Source organism: Bradysia coprophila, unplaced genomic scaffold (assembly GCF_014529535.1).
Source record: "Bradysia coprophila strain Holo2 unplaced genomic scaffold, BU_Bcop_v1 contig_151, whole genome shotgun sequence".
NCBI lineage: Eukaryota > Metazoa > Arthropoda > Insecta > Diptera > Sciaridae > Bradysia > Bradysia coprophila.
The window spans coordinates 4,845,313-4,863,202 of record NW_023503423.1 but is presented as its reverse complement, the minus strand read 5'-3'; the positions used below and the strand labels follow the sequence as shown (position 1 = coordinate 4,863,202).

The 17,890-nt window shown below is 35.1% G+C and overlaps 1 protein-coding gene across 2 annotated transcripts in view; it reads right to left on the bottom strand.

The window, feature by feature from the left end:
* Positions 1-17,890, bottom strand: part of LOC119074557 (MAGUK p55 subfamily member 5) — a 72,683-nt gene that overhangs the window by 27,972 nt on the left and 26,821 nt on the right. For both annotated transcript variants that reach the window (XM_037180755.1, XM_037180756.1), the window contains 3 exons: positions 15,688-15,818; positions 10,707-11,186; positions 10,117-10,253 (listed from right to left, as the gene is read on the bottom strand). In XM_037180755.1, coding sequence (XP_037036650.1) covers positions 10,117-10,253; positions 10,707-11,186; positions 15,688-15,818 — 748 coding nt within the window. The remainder of the gene's footprint in view (positions 1-10,116; positions 10,254-10,706; positions 11,187-15,687; positions 15,819-17,890) is intronic.

Here is a 17,890-nt window from a genome sequence, read left to right as displayed (position 1 = left end):
ATGAACTACATTCTTGTTTGTATGCTAATGGAATATCTACTTAAAAATGTCAGAAAAATATTTTTTTCAGGATAACAACAACAGAGACCCACTTGAGAAAAATAATTACGTAGATGCAAAAAAGAATGTTTAATGGCACAGAAATCAAGCGGAACAAGAAAGACGGGTAATTTTTAACGAGCATTCGAGAGGAGAGGGAAGGGTTTGTGTGACAAAGCAAATGTTGGTATTTCAATGGTATTCATTGCAAAATAGTGGAACGTTTGCTGGACTATAAAATGCATTCACACAAAACATTTTTTCTTCCAAGTACACTCAAAAAAATTAGATTTTGGATGTACATTAAAATCGCCCAATTTTAAGAGCGTTCACCCCTTGGTAATTTTCTAGCCTACATTTGTGCGCAAAAATATTCGTTTTTTGATGATTTCTCTGAACCAAAATCTTTTTTTGAAAAAGTAAAACCATTAAAGCATGCAAAAATCTGTTACTTTTAAGGGAAAAATTGGTTTGTGGTCGATAACTTAACCCACTTGGGGAAACCTTTGCAAAACACATAAATATACACATTTGTAAAGGTTTCTCCAAGTGGAATAAGTTATCATACACAAAACAATTTTTCTGTTAAAAGTAACACATTTTTGCGTGCTTTAATGGTTTTACTTTTTCAAAAAAAGATTTTGGTTCAGAAAAATCATCAAAAAACGAATATTTTTGCGCACAAATGTAGGCTAGAAAATTTCAAAGGGGTGAGAGCTCTTAACGAGTAACTCATAGAAAGTACGTTTTAAATGTACAATTTACGGATGAGTAAACCATTGGTCTTATCGTGCTTTTGGGAGTTTTTGGGAGGATGTAAACTTGATCAGTTGTGATTTCCATATTTGACACGTGAGACGCCTACGACACTGTATATCCTCAAACAAGTTAATTTTAATGTGGTTAGCCAATGCTTAGATTTGTTAAGTAAAAACTATGTGCTGGCGGAAGACTGCCAAAACGATGCATAGTGTCGTGTCAGTTATCAATATAAACGGTCCTTTTTATAGATTTGGCCGACCTCGATCGGTAATTATATGTTTGATTAGTTGGGAAAAATACAATTGCAGAATAAAACTTTAATAAAATTTTAAAAAGATCGAATTTTAAAAAAACACAACCATGTTACTGGCCCAATCAATTTGATTTGCTTATCAACAGCACATTATAAGCTTCGAAATTACATTCACTCTTCTCAGCAGTTAGCCCGTTAGTTCAGCTAGTACGTCTGAGCCTAGCAAGTAAGGGCTGCCGGGTTCAAATCCAGTGCAAACTTTTTTTTTGCTTATTTTCTCGTCCAAACCATAAAAACAGATGATGTGATGTGATTGTATCATTACGAATCTTCAATTAAGTTGGATTTATTCTTAAATAAACATTTAAACGCCTGGCTGACATTTACTGTTTAAACGATAATGGATAAGTAAACCATTGGTCTTATCGTGTTTTTGGGCGAGTGAAACGTAGAACTTTTTTTTGGGGTGAGCCAACTCAAGTATGTTTTTGAGCAACAATATTCGGTAAATGTCTTTTCGACAAATGTCGATTTTGCATATCCGAGCCGAAGGCGAGACTGCATTTGGTAAAAAAACATTTACCGAAGAAAGTTGCTCAAAAAACACTGGAGTGAGTTTGCTAGTATCACAAAGTTTTCTCAGAAATAATGAATTATGTAACAGCATCCAATGTTTATTATCTGTTCCATGCGTAAGTTGAATATATCACAAAGGAACTGGTATGGAATGGTCAACTTTCGCATGGGGTATGCAATAAAGTAACTGGCAAAAATATCTAAACTTTGATAGCCCATCCTACCCACAAATGTAGTGTCAATCAAAAAAAATTGAGACCTCTTCGTCGTAAACCAAAAAAAAAAAAGAATTCCAAATCTAATGTTACCATTTAAGAACGTAAAAATGACTAAAAAATAAAAATAAAAGAAACAAAATTTAATACCAAATCTTATACATCCTCATGGTGATATCTGTTCGTTTTCGTGTCGCAAAAACTGGTTTTAACTCCTAGGAGCACAATGAATTTTTGATATTAAAAAAAAGAACTGAACGTACACGTAGCGGTTATAGCCACAAGAATTTTTTCCAATAAACAACATGCATGACTATGTGGAGAAGAAAATAACAAAATGGAAACACAAGAGCAAAAAAAAAACAAAAATTATTCACACAAAGTTAAATCAAGTAAAACTATGATATGTATCCAACGGCCAGATATATATTATATCTTCTCATAGTCATCTCATATCTTTTCTGTTTTGTTGTCGTTTATTTGCTGTATAAAATTACACCACTCTTGCGGACGTGAGTATATTTACAAACTGTTAGACTACACATAAAATGGATGTGAACATAAATTATATTGACTATATGTGAATAGTTCTTGTAATTATTAGCTGCCTATCACCTTTAAGTTGTACACAACTGTGCAATATTTATATATTTATACGAATTTGTAAGAGGATATCTCTAGCGTCTTCCTTGGAACAATCAGTTTTCACCAGTTCAGTTTTATCGCACATTGAAATTCTGACGAATATTTTATTGTGGAAATTATAATTTTGTTTTATTGTTAGATGATGATTCTCCCGATCCGATGGAGGAGGCGTATTAACACAGATAGCAGTGGAATTTTCTGGTGTAATATGGTTTACTTGAGATAACCAATGCACCACAGAAACACACAATTCATCCGTTCACATTAGAATTAATCGTATCACAGCCGCACACTGATTTAACATTCCAGTTTGTAATTTAAAAACATAAATTATGTTGCACCCAAAAAATGAAATTTCCAAATATCGTTTCGTTTCGAATGTGGACACCTACACACGCACTGCACCGAACCTTGTCATGCACAATGCACCTAATGAATTTTGAGTGCAATAAAAATTGGTGTCTTTGTGACTGCCTTGACTATATCGAATCAGAAATGATTTTTCAACTTCACATTATAAGGAAATGTCTCGGTAAACATTTGCAATAAATTTTTGTGTAAATTAAAAACTCATCAACCGTAATAAACCGTATAGTAATAGTCCATATTTAATTAGAACCGATACGTTTCGGACAGGTTCAACATCACCTTTAACATTAAATAACCGACGGTTAACTAAAGACCGAAAACATTTTGCAATTACACAAACGTCTTGTTCAAACAACACTAACACATTCGAACAACACTCTTACTCACTGGATGTACGTCAAAAATTCCATCCCTTTGAATGTAACTTAAAAATTCCCCTGCTTTTTTTTTCATTCTTTAAAATAAAAATATTTTTCACGAAAAAAAATATGGAAGTCTTTTGTAAGGTGCAGCCATACCTTCTCAGCATAAACTATATATAATACAAAAATCCCTTCACATAAATTTTAATAAGTATACAACGCAACACACAGCCGAGACTCAGCATTTCAAAAATTTATCGGAGAAGAAACCAGCCTATGATGACGATAATGTATGCTCTGAGTTAATGCACATTGGATCAGTTGCATATGTTTAATAACGTAAAATTATGAAGAGAAAGAAAAACAATAAGTGGCTGGAATTGTAGGTAGACCGTTCAACCACATTTATGATTATTCAACTATTCGTACATGGTGTGTTGTGTTGCATGTATGACAAACTGTACGATTTTTCTGTATCCATTTGAATACAATTCTACCACGAGAGTGTGTATATAGATATGTTGTTTGTAGCATGAAAAGAAACCGACATAAAAGTACAATTGAAATTGTCAACTAAGGGGACTGTCATAATCTTTGGATTGCCATGAAGATGACCTAAATTGCATAGTGCAACGACAGTGAAGTCGGAGACGATTTATGTTTAAAGTGCTGAAGTAACTAATATTGCGAGTGCTACTACACTGACCATTATAGTTGACTTGTATGTATTCTGTTTCGTGGTGATGAAATAACTGAATGAAAGTTTGCCCACCAATATGATCCCAAAGCTACAAAACTAGTGATACTGTTACACCTGACGAGTCCCCGAGTGTACTGTTTCTTCATACAATTCACGGAAATTTTATGGATTTGAACTAGAGCCCTGTGAGGTTCACGACGATTTACTAGGTCCTTTAGGGAAAGACTTGACTGGACTTGAGCTCCATTCGTTATCACTTACGAGTTTAATCTGTTAATTGACTGTCATGAATGATTGATTGAGCGCATCACGATATAACCAGCAATCTGTTACTTCAATTGTTAAAGTTGTTTACAAATGTTCAATTTTGTCTCATATGATTTAACAGACATTCTGCTATAATAACAGATGAACGGCCGTTCCTAAAATGTCTGGTATTAGATATTTTGATCATGAATATTGGGTCCCGCACTCCTCAATATTTATCAGATGTATTGAAATTTTTTGGGATTTATTGAGATTTATAGGGATTTATTTTGGGATTTATTTTGGGATTTATTTTGGGATTTACTCAGATATAGAAGATTTTTTGATTCCCTAGGGAACAGTGTCCACCATTTTTGGCTTCGACTAAACCATAAATCCCAAAAAATCGCAAAAATTTGCTACTTCGAAAACTAGTCGGTGACCCCTCGTGAATATTTTGTTCTTCCTTGTTTTATGCAACTAGGTCATTGCAACGCATTCAATATATTCATGAAATGAAACAAATGTATAACCGAAACCAGACTATCTATTGCATCTCTGCAATTCATTTTCTATTTGACGAAAAATGCAGAAAATCTTCTTCGTTGAGTGAAAGATATTTCATATTTTGCAGAGCGAAATTGAAGCAATTTTTTCATATTAAAAATCCAGTTTTAATTGAACGAAATTGCATGTCATAATTTACACATAAACAAGATGGATGCATACCGTTGAGCAATAATTACTTTAGCATCAAAGATTTATATGTTCTCGCATGTGTGCAAACGTAATAACATTCAAATGCGATGACATATTTACAACGTTGAAACGAATGGCTGCAGGAAGATGTTCAATTTACTAGAAAATATTCGAATTGGAGATAACGAGTCTACAAATTAAACACATGACGCTGCAAAAAGGATCAGATTATGGCACAGTCGGAGTGTGTGTTTGAAAAGGATTTTCATTCAAGTGTGTTAAATCGAAATTTTCATAAATGTTGACAGCGAATGTAATCATTGGATTCTGTTGCTGATATCGGATACGAATAATAATTTCAGTTAAATCTCTAAGCTTTGGAATGGATCACTGCCGTTGAAGACCCGTCCGATGAAATGGTCGCTTCTTGCATTTGTAGAAAGTTTGAGGGAATCAGGTCATGTACGAGCACTGAAAGAGGAAATCGATTCACACAAATGTATGCTTGAAAGGGATAAAGCAAGCAGTGTCGTCTATTCCAGACGGATATTTGGGCAAGTGTCCATGGCGCCGGGATGTAAAAAAAAGTTTTCTGAGTCAACTAAGTCATGTGCATTCATGTGTCATGTGTCATGTGTCAAGAACGGTAATCTCGATGTTATCTCTCTAAGGCAAATTTGTTTATCTCGATATACCGGTTCTCGACAGATAAAATGGCGTATGCACCTCTGTCCTAAATGTTCGTTTTGACGATTTGGATTATGTACCACTGATGAGGCGACATAACTACACGGTCAATATCGTCAGGAACGATATTATCGTTTTTTAGACGATAGTATCGTCTAAAAAACGATAGTATCGTTTTTTGGACGATAGTATCGTTTTTTAGACGATAGTATCGTCCAAAAAACGATAGTATCGTTTTTTAGACGATACTATCGTCTAAAAAACGATATTATCGTCCAAAAAAATTTCATCCAGGACGATAATATCGTCTAAAATTATAAATTTTAAAATATTTTCAGGACGATATTATCGTTTTCTTGACGATATTATCGTTTAAAAAAACGATAATATCGTTTTTAAACGATAATATCGTTTTTAAACGATAATATCGTTTTTTTGAACGATACTATCGTTTTTTTGATGATACTATCGTCTAATATACGATATTATCGTTCAAAAAACGATAATATCGTTTTTTTGACGATAATATCGTCCTGGATGAAAATATCCGCTGGACGATATTAACGTTATTTTCTTTTTCTGAACAAATTTATCGTTATATTGGACGATATTATCGACCTGGGCGATAATTTTTGGGACGATAATATCGTTCTGGACGATAGTATCGTCCAGAACGATAATATCGTTTTTAATTAATTAATTTTTTTAAATTTGAGATGATAATATCGTCCAGGACGATAATATCGTTTTTAATTTATTTAAAATAAAAATTCTAGATATTATCGTTCTGGATGGTTGTTGAAGACGAAACACAAAATCTTATAGACCTTTTTATAGACGGCAAATATATATTAAAAATTGGTTCATTTGGTTCCGAAAAATTAAATTTTATATAGAAAAATTACACAGACTAATTATGAGACGATGCGAGAAAAAAAATTAACTCCTAAGTTCCGACACCGTTCCGGCGCCCGGCTCGCATTGCGGCCCTCCGCTTCGCTCCGAGGAAATGGGCCGGATCGCTCGGCGTGTTAAAACGCTTTTTATGTACAATCAAAGTTGGTATTCATTACGTAAAAAGATGAATTATTTAGGAACGAACTAAACGCCTCTTTTAAACACTGATGTGTAGGTGATTTCCTCTGACAATTGTTTTTCGATATTTTGGAAGAGAATTCGGTTCTTGCTGCACCTCTGAGTAAAATTGAGTCCTGGACAATATTACCACCCAAAACTAAACGATAATATCGTCCTGGGCGATATTATCGTTTTTTTAAACGATAGTATCGTCCTGGACGATATTATCGTTTCAGAAAACGATAATATCGTTTTGGACGATATTATCGTACAGAAAACGAAAATATTCATTAGATTTTCTAGAACGGTAATATCGTCCAGAAAACGATAATATCGTTTTTAGAACGATAATATCGTTTTTAGAACGATAATATCGACAAGAAAACGATACTATCGTCCAGACAATATTTTAGAATTTTTCAATTTAGACGATATTATCGTCCTGGATGAAAATTTTTTGGGCGATATTATCGTTCTTTAGACGATAGTATCGTTTTTTAGACGATAGTAACGTTTTTTAGACGATAGTATCATCCAAAAAAACGATAATATCGTTCCTGACGATATTGACGGTGTGGAAATGTCCCGTCACCTGTACCACTCCTTCGGCTCAGTACATAACTTCCAAATCGTCAGACAGAGGTGCATAATCTACTATTAGCGCCCAGAACACTGAACTACTGTCACAATATAAATCGATTGTGTCGTTTTTGCAATCGTTCCGTTATGGATGGAATCCTCATCCTGGTCTATCTAACCAATCAATACAGACTCTGTATTACCTTAAAGCCGAAAACACAAGAGCACAGGCTAAACAATTCAAAATGCAGCATAATTTTTGATCACATCAACGCAAAATTGTTCGTGTGTTTCAGCCCTAAGTTTTATTTCCCCGGTTTGGATGTGGACTGCGGACTGACATTAATTTGTTTACGCCTTAAACTTTTCCGAGATATTTTTCCGGAGGAAAGATTGCTTTGAGTCAATTGTTTATTGCAAAATATCGAATCGACGAAAAATCTCGTTCAAATCGAATAGCTAGATCTACCGATAGCAAGCTCACTTTATGTAAAAAAAATAAGAATTGATTTCCCAAACGATTCCCACTTTTCAATTAGAATTGGATTAATCCAACATAAATCGGTAGAATTTTTCGTTCCCATAAATTCATCGACGGACAGCACCATATTATTAAGCATACAAAACAATGGAAAGTAAGTGTGGGAAAAAATATGTTTTCTTACTACCGTATTCACGTAAACAATAATCTCTTTAACAAAAATAATATTTTTTTCAAGAAATCCATTCCGTACAGACGTAGTCAAGGAATTATTGATTTGTTCTTGGTATTGTAAGATGTTTGTTCTTCCGAGCAGACAAAGTAAAGAGAGAACAAAACTTTGTTCAGAAGAAAGGAATGAGATAAAAAAAAACATTTTATGTATACGAGCCTACGAACCATAAACTGTTTTTTTCAGTCATTCAATGTAATGTTTATACCTGACAACACCTGATATTCCCCAACCTCCCACCACTTGCACCACACCACATTAAAGAATAGTTCACATAACTATTACATTTTAGTTCCCATTCAACAAATTTTCTACATAACTCAAAATGATATGACAATCTCACATGTATGGGATGAGAGAAGAGAGAAATAGATCGCTTCATGAATTAAAAGGCAACATATCAGGTAGAAAATGTTTTTTCTTTGTATATTCGGAAAGCAGACGAACAGGTAAGTTTTGTTAACGTTAAAATTATGTTGATGATCGTAATCACTTTGACTGTTATTATAGAATTTTATGGAAAAAAATATGAATTTTTGAGGCCTACGCGATAGTTGGAGAAGTGAAGGGTGCATTTTATCAAAATAGTTGCGACCGTTTTAAATTAGAACAATTTCGATACTTCAGTAATTAACAGGACCAAGATGAGGTCGAATTAAATCTTAATTCGATATGCATCACAAGGACGGAAATAACGTTATTGCAGGATTAGTGTGAATTTGTTTACCAAGAGCGGAAGACGAGGCAGCACACACACATCTATGTAATATATATTACACACTTGTCAGGAAGAAGTCGAGGCTTGCCGAGACTGATAGTGACAAGTGTGTACTCTATTTTATCACATAAGCGAAAACGAGACAACAACATAGACCTGAAGTGTAATTTATGAATTATCCGTCTAGTCAAGTAATTTTGACATCCGAACACCGTGCGTATGTGATAAGAGTATATTACTATACAAGGGAGGCTAAAGCCCTCAGACACTTTTACTCATCTGGATACGAAATATCAAATTCCTTGCCGAGTGTAGTATGACGTTTTCCTTTACGAAGAAAGAAAAGATTTTTCCCTAGGGACGGAAAGTCCATTTTCCCTCCCTAGTAAAGAGAGCTTTTTCCCTATACGAACTGAGAGATAGAGAGAAACAGATAGAGAGATAGCTAGAGAGTATGCATGGTGCTATTTAAAACAAATCGCTTACGCGGAAAAATTCGTTTTCAGTCCTTGGACTGTCTGCGCAAACTATTAACATCGTTTTTGAGAATGTTTTAATTGTTAGGGTTGAAATGGTATCTAAAACCAGAATTTGTGGAATACTCTCGTATGTAAAAGGATTTGAAAGGCAATTCTACGAAGGCTTCTATCATAAATAATTCTTTAATTGGAAGAATTTTCAATGAGCCAGTGCATCAAGTGTCTTGACTTGATTTACTAAGAAAATCTAAAAATGACGTTCAATGCAATTACCATGTTCGGTTAATAATATGATTGGCTCAGCCAACTCTATTCGCTGAGTGTAGAACATATTGTAATATCAAAATTGAATGCAACGGCTGTTTAATACACAAAAAGGACATCCTGTTGATCATAAATTCAAGAAATCATATCGTGGAAAATTGCAAGCACAAGTGTATGAAACACAGTGCATGTTACTGTCTATATTACATGGAATATGTATAAGACCAGGTCGTATACAAACATAACAAATGGTCTTTTTAACGAAACCCATGATGTACACTGTCATCTCGGTTCTACATAATAAACGAATATCCCATTCTGTATGAGACATATTATGACGTAATACCGACTGGCACAATAAAAGCAGCGTGCTATTCAGCATATTTTTGTATTCGGTGAATTGAAAACTGGAATAAAACAACAAAATTCCATTCATTTAGAAAAGGTTGGGCTCATTGTCCGGAAAACAAAAATCTACCTTCAAATTAAATAAAAATACAGAGACGAAAACCGGATGTTAATGTTCGTTTTTCGTTGGAACGTTTGAACAGTGATAGTGGATTTTTATTATGGACGTTTAGCGTTGAGGTACAAATTACAGAAAATTAAAAATCGATAATCGTGGTTGTTGGTTGGTGGAATTCTAATTACAAACAGGCGTCGGAATGTTTTCGCGATAAGAGCAACACATGTTTAAAGTTAAAATAAAACAAAAAGCATATTGACCGCTTACCTATTATCTGGTCGTGAAGACTGATCGCCTAACAATACCTCCGTACCGCCAGATGGCAATGCACTTCCTTTTGATATGCTTAGTTGATGGTATGGTTCATCTGGTGGTTCAGAATCACCTTCAGATAATGTTGACAACTGTACAATTGAGAAAAGTGTTAAGAAAATTCACGACGATAAAAACGAACGATCAGAATTAAAGATTGCATTTACCGACATCGGTAAATTTTCGGTAAATATCACCTGCAGGTAGTATGTAAATTAACGAACTATTGCTAATACAGTTGTCATCAGCTTTTCATCGATAGATGGAGTCATTGTCGTGAGACAGTGAGGCACTATATCGCACTGGTTCAAATGTGGTCTAAATAATTTCAAAATTTACCGACAATTGCTTGGTCAGCCATCATCACCATTCAGACCAATGCGATAGGATATTTCACTCGATATCATTAAAAGCTGATGACAATTCTATTAGTAACAGTACGTTAATTCTCATGCTCTGACCTTCAGCTGCTATTTACCGAAAATTGACCAATGTCGGTAAATGCAATGACTAATCAGAAGTAGAGTGAAAAAAACAACACTTACCCCACGTCTTGGTCCGTGACCATTGGCTAACAATTCGTTATTACTATTCGCATGAAATTTATTTATCGAATTACCAGCACCAGAGTTACTAATATTGCTATTATTGTTATTATTTAAATTTACAAAATGTTGATTATTCGTTGAAGATAACGTCACTTGATTATTAGCTATCGTAGATAAACCAGATCCACTTTCGTTATGATTGATCAATGCTTGATGGGTAATGGTGTTGTTTTGGATATTTTTGTTCAAATTCTGTTGACCGGATGTAACGGTTATCGGCGGAGTTATGGTGGTGGACGTTTGTTGATTATTATTTGTACCCGATACACAATTGTTAGTAATGCTGGTTGCGGTGGTTATCGTTGTGGTGCCGGATACGTGATTGCCGGTTAATGAAGTCACGTAGATGGGTGAGGCTTCTTTCAGAAAACTGTAATCTTGGGTCGTAGCACCTTTGGTTTGACTCTGTTGATTCAGCTACGAATGGAAGAGAAGGTTTTTCAATTACAGCAATGTAGTGCAATGCATGAAAATCGATATTGTCCCCGAATTGGTCGGTTGTTGGATAGAAATAACCTCCAAACATTTTACGGTTACATCATATCAAAAAGAACTATTTTGTAGAAGGATTCGGATCAAATTTACTGTGACATTCAAGCGGAAAAGGTCAACTTTTTTTCAAATGGTCCGCAATTCCGTAAACATAAAAGTTCTGAGTAGAGGAAGTATTTTTTTTATGAGGTGGTGAGTGAGGTCTGCTACCATAACAGATGATCGGCCCATCAGAACAATAATGGTGCAAAGGTACAGGTCCATTTGAAAGTTTACTCTTTTTTAACCGATTGCTAACCATGGGTGGTCAGTGTGGACGTCAGAGTGGTCTCAAAATGTCGGCCGAAGATAGGACAACATTCATACTAATTTTCAACAATTAGGGCTGCTCCTTAGGGCGTATCGAATTTTGCAAATTTTAAGGACCGCGATAGCCTGTGTGCGGAAAACGTATATCATCGAAAACTGTGTCCGGGCATGTGGTTGATGAATCCGATGGAGCCATGGAAGAAGTCCCCCCGGGGACAGAAATCACAGATATTTTGTGAAAAAGTTCAGCTACTGTCGTGGAGTATTATGCATACTTACTGGCCAAGGTGTCCTCGACTCAACAGCACCGGTTGCAGTGTCTGCACTTGCTTCGTGGGCGACGTGGCCACTCTTAAAAATTCCATTCACAAATGTTATAAAAGTGATTTCAAGAGTATATCTGATCGGGACATGCCTAGTGTACTGGAAGTGCTCGACCTCCCCTACCACCTCATACCACAGGCTAAAAAAAATCATTTGTCTCTCAGGAAATATAAGTCAAAAACCAAAAGGTCACATTTTCGATGTTAATCAATCTTGGCAATGGCACCTTTTGGACCATCGGTTTCTTCGGTAGATTTGTAGAGTTTTCAAAGCTCTACATCCCGCTAGAACATTGTTTTCAAAAATACTCTCAACTTTCCGAATTATGACCATCGGAAACTTAAAGCCGCCCGGGGGGACTTCTTCCATGGCTCCATCGGATTCATCAACCACATGCCCGGACACAGTTTTCGATGATCTACGTTTTCCGCACACAGGCTATCGCGGTCCTTAAAATTTGCAAAATTCGATACGCCCTACTGCTCCTTCCTCAAGTAATTGCTAAAAAAAACTGTTTTGACCACTCCCTATACGTGTTCGCTAGAATTGAATGAGCTATAACTACATAATATCGGGAAGGCGTTTTAAATTTTTTTTTAATTTGTCTGACTAATTGGCGAATTGACTTTTAATAGTACATCCGTGAGAACAATTGTAGGGCATGGTTATATACCAAGCTGAAAATCAATTTTCGAGACATTGTGTCTGCCTTGAGTTACCAGGGTAGCCGATTTTCCTATTTGTCACTCACAAAAGATGCAATGTCTGAATTTCTGTCATTTTAAAAGTAGGATGAGTAGAGGTGACATTTTTGTGCATCAATTAAGAACTTCCAATTAAAATGCAAATTAGCAACTTTCCAACAGTCTTTGGATCGATTAAATTTTTTGTATAGTTAAGCGTCAGAAAGAACACACCAAGTCGCAACGAGACCGAGAAATAAAATTAGAAAACTTGGCAAAAGTTTTAGAGTTTCGCTTGACGTTTTTAATTATATAACACATTTAGCATATAGTCGTGAATGTACGACTTTCCGTCTTCTAACTCACATTTCTCATCAGATATTTATTGACGATACAGTTTATCGTCTAACATACAAAGTGGAGAATACACGGTAAAGTTTTTATCAACGGAAACAAGCAAATACGTTTCAACATTTACGTCATATATTTCAAAATATCAACTGATTGTGATTGTAATTCTCTTCTGTATAAGAAACACCTACGAACAGCAACATAACGCTGCAAACAGACTGAAATAAAAAGTTTTCTAACAAAATATTTGATTTCATGAGAAATTCAATTCTATTCAAAGTGATTTATGTTACATATACGATAAATATGATGTACATGTGGCATGGCTACATTTTATGTTCATCTGGTAAATGCATTTGGTTGAACTACATTTCATAATTTATACCGAGAGACTCATTGCTAAGATATTATATTTCCTATTCACAAAAGTACAAGTGAACTGTAATTGGGTATTGTATCGACTGTGTCTTGTAATGAAAGTTGGTTGGATGGGGATGTTTGGGAGCTTCTTTCATATTCAACTCATTTGTCATCATCACTTTGTACTTGTATTGACTTTTCACCAAAGGAAAATATGTTGCGTCTTATAACTCATCGAACTAATGTGAACAATTCATAGAATTGCATCAATAGACATACAAGCAGACTAATTTAAGATCGGTTTCTTTGACTTATTGAAATTAAAGAAATCAGAGAATTTTCGATACAATGACTATAGGGGCCTTGCCCGTTAGTCTGAGGTAACCATGTAGCCTGATCTGAGTTTTTAAACCACTGAAAGTAATGCAAGTTTAGGGTAAATTCAAGTTCACTTAATTGTATCACTTACGATTTGATCAGAATTTTCGCAGTTTTAAAATACACATCCAACATTCCTGCTTTCATATTCACCACATTCCATAAGTTCAACAAATATAGTTAGCTCTACACCAAACACAATAAATTCACCCGAAGTGTTACGTATTTTTTGTAATGAGAAAAAGCATTAGCCGGTATAAGCAGAACAGTTTAGGAGTCTATTCCGGCTAGAGAAAATAAATCTTGGAATCATCGGAATTACTTGAAGTAAACGAACTTTGATAGAATGGCTAAGAAATTCCTTTCTCGATCTTTGATCTTCTGAGTTTTCCAAGTTCCGGAAGCAACAAAACCAGAGCAATTAGAAAGGTAACGAAAGAATTTATTGAAAACGTCCGATATAAGTGACTACTTTAAGTTATGTAAAATGTGTATACTATGTTCGACCATCAATTGAATTACAGGCGGTGAACTAGGTTTCACTAAATCCAACAGATCTTTGATTCAAGCTTTAATAAATAGGACTGATTAGTTTAAGGGAGCCATGTAGCCTGACCGCCCCATTTTTTTCTCTCTTTTTTCGTTAAGCATAGCTCTAAGAAAATTTAACATCGTAACGTCGTTGTGTAAATAGAAGTGACTTTTTCAGTGGGAAACATTTCAAAAAACATTTCTTGACACAAGTATGGTGTGTCTTCACACGCACGACAATCAGTTCTATTCAAGATGAAACTGAGCTGTGACCGAAGAAGAAAGACTCCATTCAAAGAGAATGATAGATGAAAAAGCCATAACTGTTATTTGAACTTTTTTTCTTATCTTTTTCTTTCTCAAGTTCTAATATTTACCTTTCATATGCGTTGTGATTAACCTTATTTTCTCCACTATAGGCTATGAGTAAATAACATTTTGTCTAATGACAGGTCGGGGGAGAAAATGACTGTTTGCTCACCTCTTGTTTTGACAGAGTGGAAAATATAAGTGGAGAAATAGATATATTTGTTCAACGAGAGACGAAAAGCTGGAAATTACATTCGGATGGTGTTGTTTGTGGCCAGAGCATAGCAAGAGCCAGAAGTCACCGGAAAAATGTAATTTCGAACTTTTTTCCCGATGTAGACCACAAAAAGAAAATTCCCACAAGAGCGGAGCGAGGGACACAGATCGCTTGGTAAACAAATAACTATTTTTTTCAGTATTGTATAATGTTCAACTCGACAGAGTTTTTTCTTCTTGCATAGACGTTCAACTAAATTATAGCTAATATAATTTGAATTCTCATCCGACAACAACAACAACAACGTATACGTATGTATGTACAATTGTTAAATTTGTAATATAAAATTTAAATTTTATATCGAAGTCTTTGTATATAAAGTCAGATCAGGCACCAGGTCCCAAGTAAATCGTGTACGATACATAAAGCATAAAATTGCCATTGAAAATCGAAAACTTTTCAACCCAAAAACATTATGTTAAAAGGAAACTCAACAAAAAACTAGATAAATAAACAACTTTTTTTGTTTATGTTTTTTTTTTTCGTTTCACGTCTATCTATCTCAGATAGATTACCATGTTTGTATATGTTTTGTGTACAAAGTGTTTTGTACCCAGTGCATGTATATATTCTCTACTTAAAGACGGAGGGAATATTCAACATACTTTTACGAAACAATGGTCAAGATGTACTATGTACACATAATTCAGGGTCAAATTACATAACCATGGCGCCGGTTGTTGTTTTCTTCTCTCTTTTTTTTCTGTACATTATTTCAACGTAAAATTGACCTTTTTAATCTACATATGTCTTGACCGTTTTGAATGATAATTTGTCACATTACACTTGTGTGACACAATAATAAAACAAATTATTAGACTAAATGGAGGTATCAACACCAAAGCTAGAGAAACAGATTTACATTGAAAGTCATCCTGGATGGCAGACAATTTATTTTATTTACCTTAATTGAAAGCTGTGACATATCCACAGGGGTGATTCGTTTAAGAGCTGATAGTCGCTGCAACCGTTCCCTGGCTTGCTGTTCCACAGCAATAACAAATGCATCTTGTACGGCGTTACCAAGTTCACCAGCTGGAAAACGAAAACATGCAATAAATATCATTCATCCCTTGACACAGTTTATGTTAAAATATGAGAAATTTCAATTCAATTTACTTCAATTTACGTAACTTGGAAAAGTTTAATAAAAATACGAAGCATTCTGTGCATGTCCCTTTGATTGCAATTCATTTTAAAATGTAGTTTTGTTGTCATAATGAATTGAGAATTGGGTTGAGTAAATGGAACATCTTTACAATAACTAAAACAAATTGAATTCTTAGTCTAAGCGCCACCGCCGGGAGTATTTATTTATCTGGCCACGGAGTTTCGTCCTTAGCCGATAAAATACTTATGCGTAACCTCTTAAAAACCTTATTTTTGTCGTTGCTGTCGATAACAAATGGTTAGCCGTATATTATTAATAAAACATAGCTAACGCCGACCCGTACGAAACACCTATTCGTATCAAAAGCCTTTACTGTGAAACTCTTCATTTCTTTTACTTCATTCTCTACTGAAAAGCTATTCTCCCTTTAAAATCACTTACATTATCTTTCTTTGCCTTGTTAGCATATACAAATAAATTGCCGGAGGCAATATAGACAGCCCCGTACGAAGTTAACTTTCATAAATTCCTATTTAAACAGCTATATACCGCTATGTTTACCTATATTTCACTGTAAATAAACATTTCACAGAGGAATATGCTATTATATAGCTCTATGTGCCTGTATATAGCTCAATATAGCTGTATATAGGTATATATAGATGTCCATATATGGAATCCCTGAAACCCCTCACACTTAACACATTATTTCCATGTTAACAGAAACTCTCTAAGCATCATTTTTCCCAAGATATATCACTTTTATTAAAATCCAATATGGCCACCGGCAGCCATTTTGTTAGGAGACCGGAAATTTTACCGACGCTTTACATTCGTTAATACCTTTCAAACAAAAAAAAATTCATGAAATTCGGTCAAAATTTACTCGAGATATTGACAAAATACTCCACGTTCACTGTACGGCCGAGTAGCCAGATAAGAGCTCACTCCAAGAGACCTAGCTCACGCTCCGGAGAACATAATTTCAAAAACTTTTTTTTCCCTGATTGGTACGGTCAATACCTATCTAATAAAGCTAAAACAGACGAAATATGTTGAAATGTGGCCGACCTACAAGCAAAAACTGCTTGCCGCCCTGTGCCTGTTTCACACCAAGGGGTCTAACTCACGAGTCGGTCATCCGATTTCCAAAAACTTTTTTTGTCGATCGGTATTGTAAATACCTTTTATTTGACGTATCACTGACAAGTGTAGTGCTTAAATGTCTGGAGATATCTTCGAAAAACCGTAAAGCACTTATTGGGCCACAGCTCGGGAGGGGTCGATCCAAAATCACTCATCTTCGAACTTAGCCTGTCTTTTGACATTACCAAACGGGAAAAAAAAGAATTTTTAAAATCGGATGCGTTTTACTCAAGTTATCGTGCAGACGGACAGACGGACAGACGGACATCTTTCTTTTCACTGATTTGGCACCTCTAGACAACCACAATAGGTTTCTCCTTACTCAGGGAGTCCAATTCGACGTGTTACGGACGTATGCGTAAACGCATAAGACCCCAGTACTTCGTACGGGTCTAAAAAAGGTAATAATCGCCATAAGAGCAGTGATACTTATTATTACCTTCTGATACAAAACACGATTTTATTTTCGGTTCACCGTACAGCTGTCGCTTCTTGATTGTTGGCGTATGCAATGACCATGACCACCGAAATTTGTTTAACCTGTTACGGACGTCTATCACCTGTTATCGATAACGATTTCAGAAATAAACGACTAGCCTCATGCGGTTTTACAGCTTTATATAGTAAAAAGCATGTTCAAACGAAATGAATAGAAATATTTGCATTAATCTCTTGAAAGCACTTAGATCAAATGAAGTAATAGATCCGACAGTAAAACTGTTGATATGCTTTCCGTCAGTGTAAGATTAAAAGATACAGTTAGTTAAGAGAAGCGACTATACCGTACCATGTTATACCGCACGTTATTTTGATTGTGCAACTAGTTAAAACTAGAAAAAGGAGATCCTAT